The sequence below is a fragment of the Phragmites australis genome, chromosome 18, assembly GCF_958298935.1.
Source record: "Phragmites australis chromosome 18, lpPhrAust1.1, whole genome shotgun sequence".
Classification (NCBI taxonomy): domain Eukaryota; kingdom Viridiplantae; phylum Streptophyta; class Magnoliopsida; order Poales; family Poaceae; genus Phragmites; species Phragmites australis.
Window position 1 is genome coordinate 24,139,654 of NC_084938.1, and position 17,240 is coordinate 24,156,893.

General features: G+C 40.9%; 2 protein-coding genes across 2 annotated transcripts; both read right to left on the reverse strand.

The window, feature by feature from the left end:
* Window positions 1–2,662: 2,662 nt before the first annotated feature.
* Window positions 2,663–3,510, reverse strand: LOC133898237 (EG45-like domain containing protein). Its single transcript, XM_062338847.1, has 3 exons — window positions 3,367–3,510; window positions 2,867–3,152; window positions 2,663–2,764 (listed from the first exon to the last, which is right to left on the reverse strand). Exons 1-3 carry the CDS (start codon window positions 3,479–3,481, stop codon window positions 2,752–2,754), a joined length of 414 nt encoding a protein of 137 aa, XP_062194831.1. The 5' UTR covers window positions 3,482–3,510; the 3' UTR covers window positions 2,663–2,751.
* Window positions 3,511–13,094: 9,584 nt separating this feature from the next.
* On the reverse strand, window positions 13,095–16,929 carry LOC133899171 (haloacid dehalogenase-like hydrolase domain-containing protein At4g39970). Its single transcript, XM_062340133.1, has 12 exons — window positions 16,423–16,929; window positions 15,873–15,966; window positions 15,451–15,495; window positions 15,281–15,331; window positions 15,035–15,109; window positions 14,890–14,923; window positions 14,441–14,496; window positions 14,301–14,360; window positions 14,167–14,226; window positions 14,046–14,092; window positions 13,865–13,976; window positions 13,095–13,363 (listed from the first exon to the last, which is right to left on the reverse strand). Exons 1-11 carry the CDS (start codon window positions 16,824–16,826, stop codon window positions 13,928–13,930), a joined length of 975 nt encoding a protein of 324 aa, XP_062196117.1. The 5' UTR covers window positions 16,827–16,929; the 3' UTR covers window positions 13,095–13,363; window positions 13,865–13,927.
* Between the last annotated feature and the right edge of the window lie 311 nt (window positions 16,930–17,240).

Here is a 17,240-nt window from a genome sequence, read left to right on the forward strand (position 1 = left end):
GTGCGATTGTTGGTGCAAGGGCTCCGGGCAACCCGTGCGACGACGACGCTAATAGGCATCGTTCCCCTCTTTCTTCCTCCCACTTTTTGTGGGTTTTCTGAGCGAAAACCTAGATTTCATGTCGGATCGGGCAATGACGACTTCCTAACTTCGTTTCCTCCTTGGAGTTCCTGTCCGCGCCATTAGAGCTGGCTTAGACAGAAGATGCTCAACTGAAGCTCATGGGTTTGCAAGTTGGGTGGTTGGTTGTGTTGAGTGGTCATCCATCACTATTCAATGGTGGTGGTTGACTGTGTTCAACTTTAGGGTTAGTGTCTGGCCAAGCATAGGAGACTTCGCTAGGGTATGCATGCTTCTGAACTGCTTTATGTGCCCTAATTATTTGTCTCTTATTTGCAGGAGGATGTTGGTTATTAGGGAGTCTTTGAGACCCTCTCAATCCGTTGTATAAGACAATAGGTGCTAGTGAATCAAGCAAGCATTCTGTCATGAGTGTAAGAATTTAATTTAATATTTTTTTGGGTTTGAGGCGCTGGCCACCACTCCCCCTTTCTCTAAGAATTTAATTTAATATTTTTTTGGGTCCACCGGGAATCGATTTACTATGTTTCCTGCGCGCGCCTGACAACAGAAAACTCTGCGCCTCTGTTGCTGAAGGCGAAACAACACGCGCGTTTAGTTTATCCGCCCCACCGCTGCCCGTGCCAGGTTGTTGCTCCGAGGAACGATGATGCTTAGAAAGTAATAATTTAAAAAATTTACAAGATAAATATATCTTAATTTGTATCCAAATGTGTTTTAAGTTTATCTATCGTGTCTATTTTACCGCTTAAGAGTATCACAAACTACTCTAACAAGATAAATTGTAAATATATAAATACGAAAACATAAATAAGATAAAAACATAAACTCAACACAGGAGATTTTTATCTTATAGTATCAATAGCATGAATGTCACTCTTAGTCCACGTTGGAACTCCAATAAGAATATACTCCTAGTCGGTACTAGTCATGACTTTTAAGTCACCAAGCTACCAAAGCAATGTCTTAGGTCGGACGAGCCACCAAGATAAGGTCTCATCACTAGTCTCTCTAGTCATTTACCACCGTGATCACTTCGGAGCTTGAGCCACTAAGGCAAGGGTCTTCGTATCCCCGTACACGTGTCTTATCGCCGCTCCACACTGAGTCGGAGGGTCAACAAGCTTGAGCCACCAAGACCAAAGATACTCGTGAGTCACCAAGACTCTAAGGTATCGGCTTACCTTTCGGTACAAGCTAGGATTACTCTTTGATCCATTCTTCAAGCTGCAGCACCTAGCTATAACTCACTCTTAGCCTATAAACACTAAACACTCTCTAATCTTATGCTTAATCATCTTAAATGATCACTTTAAGTACTTTGGTGCCTTGGATGTCTTCTCAAGTGTGTATGAGATTTGTTTAGACTCCAGCAGTATGCCACCCTTTTTAATGACTAAGTAGATGTGTATTTAAAGCCTTAAATCCATCAACTAGTCGTTTTCCCAACAACTCAGAAAAACTGTTAACACCGGATGATCTGATGAGAACAGTAGTATTAACACTGGATCATCCGTTGAGTACAACCTCAGAAACTAGCTGTGTTAACTCCACTCAATGCCTCTGTGAGTACCGGACACTCCGGTGTACCTTCAAATCTATCATCGGATATTCTAGCGAGTTATCTTAAGTCATCTGAGCCTTTGTAGTTTCTCTGTGTAATGCTCCGGCGTATTCATTCTCAGAACACAGGATCTTACGATGGGTTATTCTTCGTTCTTCAACACTTGCAGTCGCTTCTGCAAGAAATGCTCTGGTGCTATAATCCAGTATGCACAAACCAAGCACTAGACCATCCGGTGGGTTGATCTTCAGTCTTCTGCAGTTATATTCTTCTCTACAGGAAATACTCTGGTGTTACCTAGTGCAGATCACTAGAGTATCTGGTGAGGTCCTCAGCCTTCTCTCCCTTTATCAGAAATACTCTGTTGAGTTTATGCCCTATTTACCGGACTATCCGGTGAGACTATCAGCCTTAGACATAGTGCTCCGATAAGTGTAAACTCCTCTACATCGGATCTTTTGGTGGGACAAATCTTTCTAGTGTTTTTTTAATTCAATCAAATTTTATCCTTGTTATGGTGATTTTTTTAATGTATTACGTATATAAGATCTACTAATATATATTTTTGATAAATATGTTAATTCTAATGACTATATTATTAATCATTAAAAACACGATTAATTTTTAATAGGATTATTTTCACGACAGCTGCTGGCTTGATGCGTCCTCTCGAAGTCGCGCGAGCGGCCGGCCAGAGACATCAGGCTGGCCGGCATGGCTGTGTTGCCCGCGGTGGCAGCGCGTAGCTTGCCGTCAGGCAGGCACGTCATGCATGCTCGGCCCAGGGATTACGGATGACCTGCAAAAGGACGGAGAACTGAATGCAAACGCACATGCCGATCGACATGCACGTTCAACTTTTCATCAGGGTAGAACTGCGAATATCAGAGCTTTCGTTTTGGTCGAACGGATTTATTATACGGAGTACGTTTTTTACCGGCACGTCGTTCCTTGCTGAAACATTATTCGTACTACGTTAGATATCCAACACTATTCAGGCATCCAATCCATTGCACACACATGCTTGTATGCATTGCACATATGCAGGATCTTATTTGCTACATTATCCTTCTCATCTTGTCTTCGAAAGTGGACGTCATAAAACCCTATGGACAGTTCCTGCAAAAAACACATGTACACATACGCATCACGCTAGTTCATATCGCACGTGCGAATTAATTAATATGAGCAAATCAGAAGAGGAAATAACCATGCACGTACGTGGGGTTGAAGGTGACCTTGACCTCGCCGGCGTCGACGCTGGCGATCTTGGCGAAGGCCTGCTTGGAGAGGTCGATGGTGCTCTGGCACCCGTCGCTGCTCGCGCACTCGTCCACGATCTTAACGGTCACGCTGTTGCCGGTGCACGGGTTGCCGGACCCGCCGTACGCCGCTCCGGTGCACCGCACCCGGTAGCACCGCCCGCACACGGCGCCGTTGTTCCAGAACGAGTCGCTCGCCGCCGCGACCATGTTGCTCATGTTCGCGTTCCCGTAGCACGCCGACGCTGCATGCATCAGAGAAACAACAATAATTAACAGCACAGAGACAAGCCCAAGCTAGCGATTAGTATAAGCTCGAAACCTCACATCAGATAGAACCAAAGAAAAAAGTTATCAAGATGCTTAGCATATCCTAGTTAAGTTTTTGCTAAGTCTGTGTATGTGTGTCAGTGGTCAGGACACATGTGAAGAGCTCGAGTTGTGGTTAGTGTGGATTACGAGTGTATTCAGTGTAGAACGTGGCGACGCCAGATGCGGCTGTGGCAAGTGAGGCTGTTCCCAGCAGCACTACAGACATCACCATGAGAATGGAGCTCATTTTGTTCAGTGCCATATTTACTCTCTAGCAAGCTCAAATTTCAGGAGAAATGCGCACGGATATGGCCTGGTTCTTTGCGCAATTTGTAGGCTAAATCGCGTGGAAATTTTTGGCTTGCCCAACGAGCAAGGCAAGTAGACCACAAGCTAGCTATGGAAGCTAGAGATGATAAGTCGTCGTCCTTTAGCTCGACACATGCGAATTGAAAGTACACCAGTCGTATCAATGAAGCTTCCCGCTCTCAAGTTGCTCAATCAAAAGGGCAGAGAGACAATGGCCTAACTTGTCTTTGCAAACTGGAGTCAATGGAGCATGGACTTCCAAGTCATCAAGCGATGTAGTGCATCGAGAACGTATCCAGTGCTGCCTCTTGGTATTTTACCGTGCTACCAATCTTAAAAACAAAAACTGTTTTTTTTTTCTCAAAACCGCAGGAGAGCTATGTATCATTATATTAAAAAGAAAAGTAACACAGTTTATAAGAAAAATCAGGTCCGAAAATCTTAACAAGCATATCAGTACAACCCGTGAAGCTCCACTCACATGTAAGCCAAAGAAGAAAGAAAGAAAGAAAGATACCCTCATATCCCACCTAAATAACTGGACGGCGAAGGTTCGGCGTAGCAGCATACATACAACTCGACAACCAACAAACAACACCCACATCGAGCAACGCTACACCGCAAGCAATTATTTCCAGCTAGCACCTCGACCAGGACAGGGGACCTGGGACATCGGAGCATAGCCACTGCGGTGAAGTGCCAAAGGTGAAGGGAAGCCCCGCTGAACAGGAGAACGTCAGACAGAAGGGCATACAACAGTGGAGGATGGTGTGCCCTGCAAGGAGTTCCGCCAACTGTAACACCAAGATAACAGAGGGATTCTCCGAAATAACGCCTTCAGGAGGGAAGTGGAACCGTCGTCATTCGTCCGAGAAGCCAGACATGGTTTTCACCCGCAGACATCCCATGGGGAAGCCTCGCCACGGCGCCTCCACGGAGGTTATGACGCCCGCGGGCGTCACCGCCATCGGCAACAAGATGCCTGTCAGGGCTTTCACCCATAATTCCCACTACCACGGCACAACCCAATGAACCCAGAGGCTTGACAGGTCGATCAGATCAATCCCGCAGCCCCTAGTCTCGCAAGACCGCAAGCCCACAACCCTTCACCGGAGCTGAAGAGACCGCATACAGGCGGCAAGAGGCGAGAAAGTCAAGCCACCGCACAAATCCTGTCATGAAGCGGTAGATCTGGCGAAGCACTGCACAGATTCGGCCAGAGCGAGCAAGCACAGAGGCTGATCTGACCGGAGCAAGCAAAGCACACAGAGGTGGGAGGAGGGGAAGGGTGTAGCGAAAATGGCCCTATTAGGTCATGATTATGATTTTGGTGATTAATTAAAATATAGTCAATGGGACTAACATGTTCATCAAGAATATATGTTAGTAGGTCTCATGAATGCAATACATGAAGAAGCCACCACAGTCGGGACAAAGTTGGACTGAATTGGAGAAATCCCAGGAAGATTTGCCTCACCGGATGGTCTGGTACTCTGGGTGTTAAACTCACCGGAGCATATTTGGCAAAGGGAGAGAAATGCCTGAAGACCTCACCGGAAGGTCGGGTGATCAGCAAGTGTGCTCACCGGAGCAATTCTTCCAGAGAAGGGTGTTGTGTTGAAGAATGAAGGCTAAGCCTCACCGGATAGTCCGGTGATCAAAGTATGGTAACACCGGAGTGTTTCTGTCCAGAAGGTTGAATGGGATAATCCACCGGAAAGTACGGTGATCAGATAGAGAAAGTTGCAGCCGTGGAAGATCGAAGATTAACATGCCGGAAGGTCCGGTGATGAAGCAAGGCTACACCGAATAATACACTGAATAATGAACAGTGCAAAGAGGCAGACCAAAGTTCAAGACATCGGATAGTCTGGTGATAAAGTGATGTGCACCAGATGATCTCACCGGAGTAATTTACACAGAGAGGATACAGTTGGCTCGAATGGCTCAGGATAACTCACCGGATAGTCCGGTGATGGAGATGAAGTATACACCGGAATGTCTGGTGTTTGCAGAGGCTTAAATGGGGTTCCAATGGCTAGTTTGTGAGAGTGTACTCACTGGATGATCCGGTGTTAGTACTATTATTCTCACCGGATCATCCGGTGTTAATAACTTTTCTGAGCCGTTGGGTCAACAATTAGTGCGCGGGTTTGATGCTATAAGTATCCCTCCACTCAGTCATTTGAAGGGGTGGTATGCTGCTGGAGTTTAGAGAAAACTCATACACATTTGAGAAGACATCCAAGCCACCAAAGTGCTTAATATGATAATCTAATGCAATTAAGCACAAGATTAATGAGTGATTAATGCTTATAGGTCTAGAGAGAGTGTTGCTATGTGATTGTTTACTAGAGAGTGGATCAAGGAATGATCCAACCTTATACCAAGTAGTATGCTGGCACCTTGAAGTCTTGATGACTCGTCAGCAAGCTTGTTGACCCTTCGACTTGGTGTGGAGCGACAACTAAAAGCGTGTACGGGGACACAGAGACCCTTGCCTTGGCGGCTCAAACTCCAAAGTGATCACAGCGACAAGGAACTGGAAGAGAGACTAGTGGTGAGATCTTACCTTGGTGGCTTAGTGTCTCTTCCGGGTGTAGGCCTTGTCTTTGTGACTTGGTGGCTCAAGAGCCGTGATCGGGTGCTAGCCGGGAGTATATTCTTTGTAGAGCTCCAACGTGGACTAGGGATGTCATTCATGCTATCAATACAACAAGGTAAAAAACCCTTGTACAGAGTTTGCTCTCTCTACCTCATTTACGTTTCCGTATTTATATTCTTGCAATTTACCTTCTTAGGTAGGTTGCAAGTGCTTTAATCGGTAGAGTAGATACACTAGATAAACCTGGAGCACATTTAGATAAAAATTGATATAGGTTTATCTTGTGTAGTTTTTGGAGCCGAATAGGATTCTAAGTGTCCTAATTCACTCCCCTCTTAGGACGTCACCAATCCCTTCAATTGGTATTGGAGTAGGGCTCACATTTAGCTCTACAATTTGTGTTAGACTTTCATACATTTCACAAGGTTTCACCAATTCAAGTGGCATTTGAGCCTTAGTCTTATTATGATCTGTTAGGCTTCACCGCCTAGTGAGTTGTGACATTCGGGGTCGGGATGGATTCTCATAGTGCTCCACTTTTCGATGGCACAAACTTCCCCCGGTGGAAAATTCTAATGCCTTGTTATTAGCAAGCCCGAGGGTTGGATATTTAGAGAGTCACCGAGAAAGGAATGAAACATCGCATCACCAACAAGGAGAGGAAATTAGATGTATTGGCAAAGAGTATCCTTTATCATCTATATGTGTCAATGCATTTAATCATGTTTATTCTCTCACCAATGCATATGATATTTGAAATAGTCTGATTGAAATACATAAAGGCACAAAGAATGTGCGCAATGTGAAATATCATGTGCTTGTTACTAAGCTCAATGGCATCAAGCAACTAACTTATAAAAATGCTAATGACATGTACTCACGTTTGAATATTCTTGTCAATGAGATCAATGGGTTATGCTTGATGCCAATTGAAGATGATCAAGTGGTTACTTCAAACTCTTCTTCCAAAGTACAAGTTAATTGTCCCCATCATTTACGACAACAATAACATCAAGAAGATGACTTCAAGTCAAGTGCTCGGCAAGATCACCATCCATAAAATGACAATGAATATAGAGATGAAATCTTTTTCCTCATCTGACACCAAGAACCTTGCTCTCACAAATAAGAAAGCTCAATGCCAACACATGAAGGCTAGGATGAGGAGACAAGAGCAAGAGCCAAGCTCAAGCGAAGATGATGGTGATCAAGATGAAGAGAGTGATGAAGAGGATGATCAAAGTACATCAAGTGATGAAGAAATTAATCCAATGATGGTCAAGGTTTTCTCAAAGTTAGAGAAGAACATGAAGATGATCAATGACAACGTTAATCATCCTATCTCTATTGAAGACTTGGTCAACACAATTGATCATATCAAGAAGGAGAAGAAGAAAATCAAGAATAAGAGGGAGGCAAGGGGAAGAGCCACGGCATTCGTAAGCATAGGAAGATGGGTGAGCGACGATGAAAAGTCAAGCTTAAATGATGAAAACTTTACCATTCTCCATTCCAAGAAAAGCTCTTTCTCAAGGTCGTCATCACGCAAGTCATCTCATAAGTGTCTTATGACCAAAGGTATGGATAATGATGTAAATAATGATGAAACCGATGAGGATTCTCCTTCCTACGATAAACTCCTTCATTTGATCGATGAGCAAAAAATGGCTCTTAAGAAACAATCTAAATAGCTTAAGAAATTCAATACATTTGATGACATTCATGCTACCTTTGTTTTTAATTATGAACAATTATTGAGCAAATTCAATTTGCTAAACAAGGAGAATGATGAGGTTAAGGCTAAATTTGAGTGTATTGAATCTCAAACTAAAGTCGCTTTGAAGCAATCTACTTCTCTATTTAATTTCAATCCTAAGGTAGATGGTTCTACTTCTTGTGATGATTTAATTGCTTTATCTAGTTCACCTTTTACAATAAGATTTGTGTTGAGAATATTGTTGTAGAATCATCTAACAACCTCATTGCACAAGAGAAAGATGAGCTTAAGTAAGAAGTGGAGAAGCTCAAGAAGGACTTGACGAGTTTAAAGGGCAAATGACATATTCAACCTCCTCAAGATAATCATACTTTCATGGTAAAGAAGCTTACGGAGAGGTCCACAATGACATGCTTCAAATACCATCAAGAAGGCCACAAGTCCTTCTAATACAAACAAGTGAAGAAGAAGACCAAGAAGAAGATGATGATGACGAACCTCTCCAACAAGACCTCTAACCTCTACACCAATCCCAACTACAATAACATGATCAAAAACAACCACTACAAGCTCAAGAAGAAGGCAAATAGCAAGGTGGTTACACACATAGTTGGGCGAAAGGATTAGAGGTGGAACCAACCCATTTGGGTGCCAAAGAAGTCATCACCAATATGAAGATGTCTCAATCGGTTTCCAAAGAAGACTTATGTCCAAAGCGACTATGAGAATTTAAAGACTTAGCTCACAAGATAAAGTGAATGTTCAAGCAAAGAAGTCAAATATACCAGTTTGGACGCCTTGTCTATGATTGCATATGCTTATTTTAATTTATTGCAATACATAGTGTAGGTTTTTATATGGTATGTTGCTTTTGTTTATCTCTAACTCATGAGCAACCTACATGGTTTATTAGTTGTAGGTTTATTTTATGACACTAGTTTTTATAATTGGTATTTTTATTGATAACAAGCACATATATCTCACAAGTATTCAACACTTGTATGCACATTTTAGGGGGAGTATATCTTGTAGGTTATGATTTTGAGATTAACATGTGTTTCAAGTTGTATTTCTTGTAGTCTCATAGAGCAATCAACATATTCCCGGAGGTATGTAATGATTAAATACTTCAATTGTTATCATTGTCAAATATTTTATTTATTTAAGCTGTCTTCATGCATAATATAGCTTAAACTACCTATATTGACACATTGTCTAATTGTGCATATGTTTCTTTCTCATCATATGTATGCATATATATAGGGAGAGTTTAGACTATATTATGTGAGTTTCATAAATTATTATACATGTTATTTCATAGCCTATAATTGATATCATTCATTTGTAGTGATATCCATACAATTGATACCCTTTTAATTGGATCATGATTTGTGAAGCTCTCTCCCATATGCTTTAATATTTTTTTCTTTTGAGTTCAATATGTGATATAGCCTTTTTGGGAGATTATTGACAAAGGAAAAGAATTTTGATGACCAAAGTAAGATGCAAGTTGCAAGATGAACATTGTAAAGGAGAGAAGAAGAAAGCTCTTGCAAAGTCGAACAAGAGAGATAGTGGTGATGGAGAAATGTAGAGTCATAACAAAAAGGGGACTAAGTGATAAGAACATGCATCCAAGAAATATGTTAAAACTTTGTGCTCGCTTATGATCTTTATATTTGGTATCATTTATTATTTGCCACTTGATTTGGTTGTGTTGTCATCAATAAAAAAAGGGAGATAATAGCGAAAATGACCCTATTAGGTCAGGATTGTGATTTTGGTGATCAATGATAACATAATCAATGGGACTAACATGCTTGTCAAGAATATATATTAGTAGGTCTAATGGATTCAATACATAAAGAAGTCACCACAGCTAGGACAAAGTTGGACTGAATTAGAGAAGTCTCAGGAAGATTTGCCTCACCAGATAGTCCGGTGCTCTGGGTGTTAACGGATGGTCCGATGATCAAAGTATGGTAACACCGGAGTATTTCTGTCTAGAAGGCTGAATGGAACAACCCACCGAAAAGTACGGTGATCAGAGGAAGATACACACCAGATTGTTTCCACCAGAGAATGTTGCAGCCGTGGAAGATCGAAGATCAACACGCTGAAAGGTCCGGTAATGAAGCAAGGCTACACCGGACAATACACCGCACAATGAACAGTGCAAAGAGGCAGAACAAAGTTCAAGGCATCGGATAGTCTGGTGATAAAGTGATGTGCACCGGATGCTCTCACCGGAGCAATTTACACAAAGAGGATGCAGTTGACTCGGATGGCTCAGGATAACTCATCGGATAGTCTGGTGATGGAGATGAAGTATACACCAGAATGTCTGGTGTTCACAAAGGTTTGAGTGGGGTTCCAACGGCTAGTTTGTGAGAGTGTATTCATCGGATGATCCGTTGTTAGTATTATTATTCTCACCGGATCATCCAGTGTTAACAATTTTTCTGAGCCGTTAGGTTAATTGCTAGTGAGCGGGTTTGAGACTATAAATACCCCTCCACTCAGTCATTTGAAGGGGTGGTATGCTGTTGAAGTCTAGAGGAAGCTTATACACACTTGATAAGACATCCAAGCCACCAAAGTGCTTAATGTGATTATCTAAGGCGATTAAGCACAATATTAATGAGTGATTAATGTTTATAAACCTAGAGAGAGTGTTGCTAGGTGATTGCTTCCTAGAGAGTGAATCAAGGAGTGATTCAACCTTGCACCAAGTGGTACATCGGCACCTTGGAGTCTTGGTGACTCACCGGCAAGCTTGTTGACCATCTGACTTGGTGTGGAGCGACGACGCGAAGTGTATACGGGGACGCGAAAACCCTTGCCTTGGTGGCTCATGCTCTGAAGTGATCACGGTGGCAAGGAACCGGAAGAGAGACTAGTGGTGAGACCTTACCTTGGTGGTTTGGTGGCTCATCTGGGTGGAGGCATTGTCTTTGTGACTTGGTGGCTCAAGAGCTGTGGCTCAGTACCGAACGGGAGTATATCTTTTGTGGAGCTCCAACGTAGACTAAGGATAGTATTCATATCATCGATATCACGAGATAAAAATCCCTTGTACCGAGTTTGCTCTCTACCTCATTTATGTTTCTGCATTTACATTCTTGCAATTTACCTTTTTTAATAGGTTGCAAGTGCTTTGATTGGTAGAGTATATACACTAGATAAACCTATAGCACATTTAGATAGAAATTGATATGTGTAATTTTTAGAGCCGAATAGATTCTAAGTATCCTAATTCGTCACCCCACTCTTAGGACGTCACTAATCCCTTCAGAGGGGAGGGGGAAGAGAGAGGGTAGAACGGAGGGAGGGAGTGGCCGCTGCGGCCGTCGCCAGCCGGCCTTGGTGGCGGCGGCCTCGCTGGATCTGAGAGGAGGGCTTATGGGGGCGGCAAGGGATCCCCAAGTCGCCTTACGAGCAAGATGGCTCGGGGTCGGGAGCAGCCAAGATCTATCAAAAATAAAAACGGTTGCAAATAGTTATAAAAAAACACCAAAAAGATTCGAGAGCATTGACCCAAATTCAATCTACCATGCAAAAGTTTCCTAAACTGGATGCAAACAGTGAGAGAAAAAAAAAGACAGATTTTGTTGAAAATGTAAAGAGAAGAGAAAAAAAAGGGTGCTACTTTCACTATTTGGCTTCTTTTGTTTTTCATAATATACAACGTATTTGAAGTTTGATTTTTGCAGGATACTTGAACACATCATTCACTATCTAACATTTTTTTTTTTGGATTTTTTCATGACCATTTTCACTACTTCTTTAGGAGTGATGGCTCAGTAGCACACAAACAGGTGGTAGCAATGGGTATGTTCTCATGGTGCATCAGTGGCAACTATATGCTCCGAAGTATACTCTAGAGTCATTGTTCGTTAAGCATTAATACTGAGACTAAACTCTAGCTCTTCCAGATAACGGAGCAAATGTCAATTACCTGTATCAGTATCAGCCTTGGTCTGACCTTGCAATGAAGCAAAATGACCTAGGCGGATTGGTGCGGCGCGTAGGCGCGCTCCTGTTTTTTTTTGCACAGAGCATGATAATAGAAGACAAAAAATTGAGTTTATCAATTTTGGGCATCTCAATATTTATTTATGAATTTATCAATATTTAACACATTCATTTAATTATGAGGAAAACAGTGGTACTTTCATATATGCACATAATTTTAACATGTAGACGACAGTAATACGAACCTAACTAAATTTTTATATTATTTTTTTGAGTTTTAGATATTTTTCTATGCATTTTAGATCATTTCAGATGATTTATCAATATAATTATTACTCCTTTTGCTATTTTTCTGGAATTTCGCAAAAACGTATGTATACGTAGACATGTATATGTGTATGTTGTGTGCGTATACATCTATGTATATATATACATATCCATATGTATGTACATACATATGTAAGACCCATATAGACAGTGCTATAGTACCTTGGCCCTAGAATCTCTAAATCTTGACCCTTTAATATAAATTAGGCGGATTGGCACACCTACGTCGCGCCCATTTTTTTCACAGAACATGACAAAAGAAGACTAAAAAAATTATGTTCACCAATTTTAAGCATCTCAATATTTATTTATGAATTTATTAATATTTAACACATTCATTTAATTATGGAGAAAACAGTATTATTTTTATGCATGCACATAATTTTAATATGTATATGACAGTAATACGAATCTAACAAAATTTGTTTCATATTTTTTGAGTTTTAGATATTTTTATGTGCATTTTAGATTATTTCAACCGATTTATTAATATAACTATTATACCTTTCGCTATTTTTCTGGAATTTTCCAAAAAATTATATTATATATGTAAATATATGGATATGTATATGCATACATACACGTATATGTACATATATACATATATGTATACATATACATATCTGTATCCATATATATACATTTATACATACGTAAGACCCACATAAACAGTAGCTACAATACCTTGAACCCTAGGATCACTTCAATTCTTGAAGCTTTAATAATAGTATTGATAATAATAGACTAGAATATATAGTATTGATAATAATAGACTAGCCACAAACGAAAACAATTGCAACTAGTCAATTACCAAGAAAGTTCTAGAATATTTTATCCTTTTCCCTTTTGACTTGTACAAGATACATGTAATCAGAGAATAGAAGAGGGACAAACACGGAATATAAAGAGCAAAGAAGAGGAATCATAGCAAAACAAGAAGAATTTAGTACACGAGGAACATTTCGTTTTTTTTAATTTACGGCAATATATTTTCGACAATTGTATTTCACTCTCTGACAACAATAGTTTAAGCGGTTGTAACTATCTAGTTGACCGCCTGCTGGTTGCATGAATCATCCTATGCACAACAACCAACAACGTGGACAAGGTTCGCAGTATCATAATATCTGAAGAATCATATGTGTTCCTGCATCCAACACCGACCAAGATGACTGCTTGGATTCACCTGGTATTCCACCGTTCATCGGCCACTGAAAAGTAAATGCAGAACTTTATTTTTAACAAATATCACACTGAAAATCTCGAAGAATATCAGCGATTCACTAGTGATCTTCGTTTTCCAACATGTTAGTTGATCTTGAGAATACTAGGAGACTGAAACAAGACAAACAATGCTGCAACTTAAAGCTTTGCCTGAACTTCCTCCGCACGACTGATGAATAGGGCAAAAGGAGGCGTATGATTTGGATAGTCGTTTTAAGATTTATAAACTTTCCCGTCAGTATAACTTCCTGTCATCCTTTTCCCCCTTATGTAGGTGTATTAGAGGTAAAAAAGTTTGGCAAAAAGATTACTCTATCATATATGAGATACAAATTAAAGAAGAGAAGAGAATTTCACGTATATGTCTGGCCAATGACTATAAAATGAACTCGCACCTAAACTACTAGGAATGTCATTTTATACAGAGATAATCCCAGATAGGAATCCAAACCAATGCAAATGGATCACAGATATAGAAACAAACTTACCATGGCTTATAGTGCATGAAAAAAATTTGTCAATGTATTTCTTGAGGAAAACAAGACACTTCACTATCCAGTAACAAGAGATTTCTGGAGCAATAGCTTGAGGCCCTCAAGCCTGTAAAGAATTAACAGCTGTAATTTATCTGACACAAAAAGAAAACTCCATTACCAAATCGGTACCTACCTCACGTTACTAAGGTCAGGATAGGTAGCAATTGCATCCTTGAAATCCTATGAAAAAGTTAGCAGATCAGGATGTCGTTCTGTTACAGCGAAAAAGAACTAGTACTAGAGATCAATCTTACTTGGCTAGCCGTTGAAGGTGTATATGTTATTATACATGACATCCCAGCTCCTTTTGCCGCCTATTAAAAGAAAAACATCTCTCGTGTTCAAAAGGATTAGTTTGGTTAATCGAATGTGTACTTGGAAGACTTACTAGTAATCCAATAACACTGTCCTCCACCACAAGACAGTTCTTGCTTTCCACACCTAATTTCTGGGTAGAACAAATAAAGTCCTTAACGTTACCAATTCTGGAAAAGCATAAGAAAAAATAGACCTTTGCTGCTATAGTACCTTTGCTGCTGTAATATATATTGTTGGATCCGGCTTCTTTAGTTTAACATCATCTCCTGCAGTAGGAAGCAATTGAGAATTGCGAGTGTTATGGGACTTCATCTTATATCACTACCATAACCTTACTGACTGCCAGATCCAAATAACTGCAATTGTGTATGACATAGGAGCCACCTGATATTTCACATTCGAGAAATATGATCCAAAACATTCTCAACATTCTACTGTTTACAGGACTTACTAAACTGAAGACATTCTCAAATAAGTAACACTATAGTTTTGTATTATTTAACTTAAATGAATCACATTGTTCATTTTTTAAGCGTTACATATGCAACTGCCATATATTTTCTTCTTTTTTGTAAATCTTTGGTGACTGTTGCGTGTAAACTTAAAAGGACTAAAGGTAAAAAGACAAGAGAACGAAAAAAGAACAACCGGAACTATACCAGCGAGGAAGCAATCCAGTCCATTAAATCGCTCCTATAAAAACCATATAAGAGTGAAAAGGAGAAATATAAACCCAGCCAATAAAATTGAAGTTTGATTTTTAGAAATATGGGAAACAAACTACTTAATTCATATTTAACTTACAAGTCCAATAAGATTTTCGAGGCACATTATGACAGAACTTTTAGTTGCTGCAGAGCAAACCGCAAGCTTGATACCCTACACCATTGTATAAAATCACCTCAGAGCATGAAAGCTAGTTTGGATAATAAACAAATCGAATGGATGTAGTCAATTAGAATTCATTGAGGTAATGTGGTAGAAACATTAAATTTGTGGGGAAAACACTTTGCACGGAGAAAAGGAAGATATTCGAATAAGTTATATTACCGCACCCTTTACTTCATCCATTAGCTGCAAAACTCCAGGTCTGGGATCCACCTAACAATGCCGAGCCTCAAATAAGCGTGAGATGATGAGACAACGACTTTTTATGTGTATTAATTCTAGATTTTAATTGTGAGTGTAAATTCAGAAAATAATGCCAACATTGAACTTACAGTTCCAGATTTTATTATTTCTTTGTATCTCTCTGTTTTCCAGTCCTGCAAAATAAGCGGTTACTGCTGTAAATTTCATGAAATCAGAAGGTAAGATAGTGTTAGCTGCAATAGTTTTTTTTTTCCTCAAGAACGTGCAAAAGACTTGCACACATTTTCCATTAGAAGAGGAGGAGAGTGCACAACCGAGGTACAAAGCTGGAATGGTATGAGATTCCAGTTCTTGGATAGGTGATGTGCAAAAGTATTAGAAATATAAATTGAATGATGGATTAAGAAAATAGATTATATCTGGAGAGCATACGACCTTTCAAGATAACCTTAAACTAATGCATGGCTCAAAGAATTTGCAGTTCTATCAGGGAAAACGCTAGTAATGAATTACCCTATCTGTTGTAAAACCAAAGACATGAAAGGCAGACCTGAATTATGTCAACCAACTTCTCCTTATCGGAGTCTGTCGAAGGTGGTGTCTCAAAGATCTGTGAAGAAGGCCACCCATTCTCCCCAAAGTACCTATCAATCCCAATTCAGAATCAATATGCACACAATAACAGAAAGATCAAGTACAGAAACAGCGTGTGTTTGCAAGAATTCCGCACATGTGCTGACTGCTGACATGAAACATCACCGTATACCAACATCTATCAATCTGTCCACATTGGCATGTGCACAGCCATCCAATGAGCAATTGCATTCTAACCCACGTGTAAAGTTGCATGCCCTGCATTGCAGGAACGCCCATGTGCACTCACGCCAAGTACGTGATCTAACAAAAAAGAAAACACAATGATGATCAATCTTTCACAAGCGGCAGACGTGATTTGATATCCCACTAACACATAAGCGTGAACTCAATTCCAGTGCGTTTGATTAGGCAGAGCATCAAGCAAGGACACGGCACAAGAGCATCTCGAGCTAGTGACGCGTCGCCTGTGCATATGAAAAAAAGCATCGAACTCGCGCACGTACCACCGCATCTTGGGCTTCCCGCCGCCGATTTGGTTCTGTAGCTCGTCGTAGAAGGCCTCGTCCCAGTACAGCGGGTCGGCGGAGTCGGGCGGGCAGCGCACCCCGAAGTGCGCGAAGGCGTCGTTGTAGGCCTGACGGTGGAGGTGCTCCGACTCCAGGATGACGCCGTCGCAGTCGAAGATGAGGGCGTCGAGCGACGACGACGCGGGCGTGGAGGCCGAGGCGGAGACGACGACGAGCGGGCGCGCAGACGTGCGGCGGAGGCGCGTGGCAGGGACGCGGGAGGGGATGCGGCGGCTGAAGAAGGGGTGGCGGCGAGCGGCGGCGGAGGCGGAGGCGGAGGCGACGGCGGGGAGGACGATGGAGGTGGAAGCCATCGTAGTCGGAGGCATTGGATGGATCATGGATGGAATGGAGAAGACGCGACGATTGGTTGAAGAACGGCCGCTTATCTAACTCTTCTCGCCTTCGTTTCTTTCTTATCGAATTCGAGAGGAGGGAAATGGTGCGCATACAAATTCTAAATGCCGAACGGTTCACTTTTACCCGTAAAATTGCAAATTGTTCGTTCCCTACAGTACAATATATGAATTTTAGATTTTTTCTAGTCATATTTTCTAAATACACCTTATTGAATTTTAGGTTTTGTCTAGTCATATTTTCTAAATACACCTTATTGCTATGTCATTAAAGCTTCAATTGTCAATACCAGTTATACACTTGTAGAGACGTTTCCTATGTTACCAAGTTAATTTTGGTGTGAAATGATACGTAGTAACTAGTATTTCTCTTGCATTTCATTCTTCTAACTAAATAAG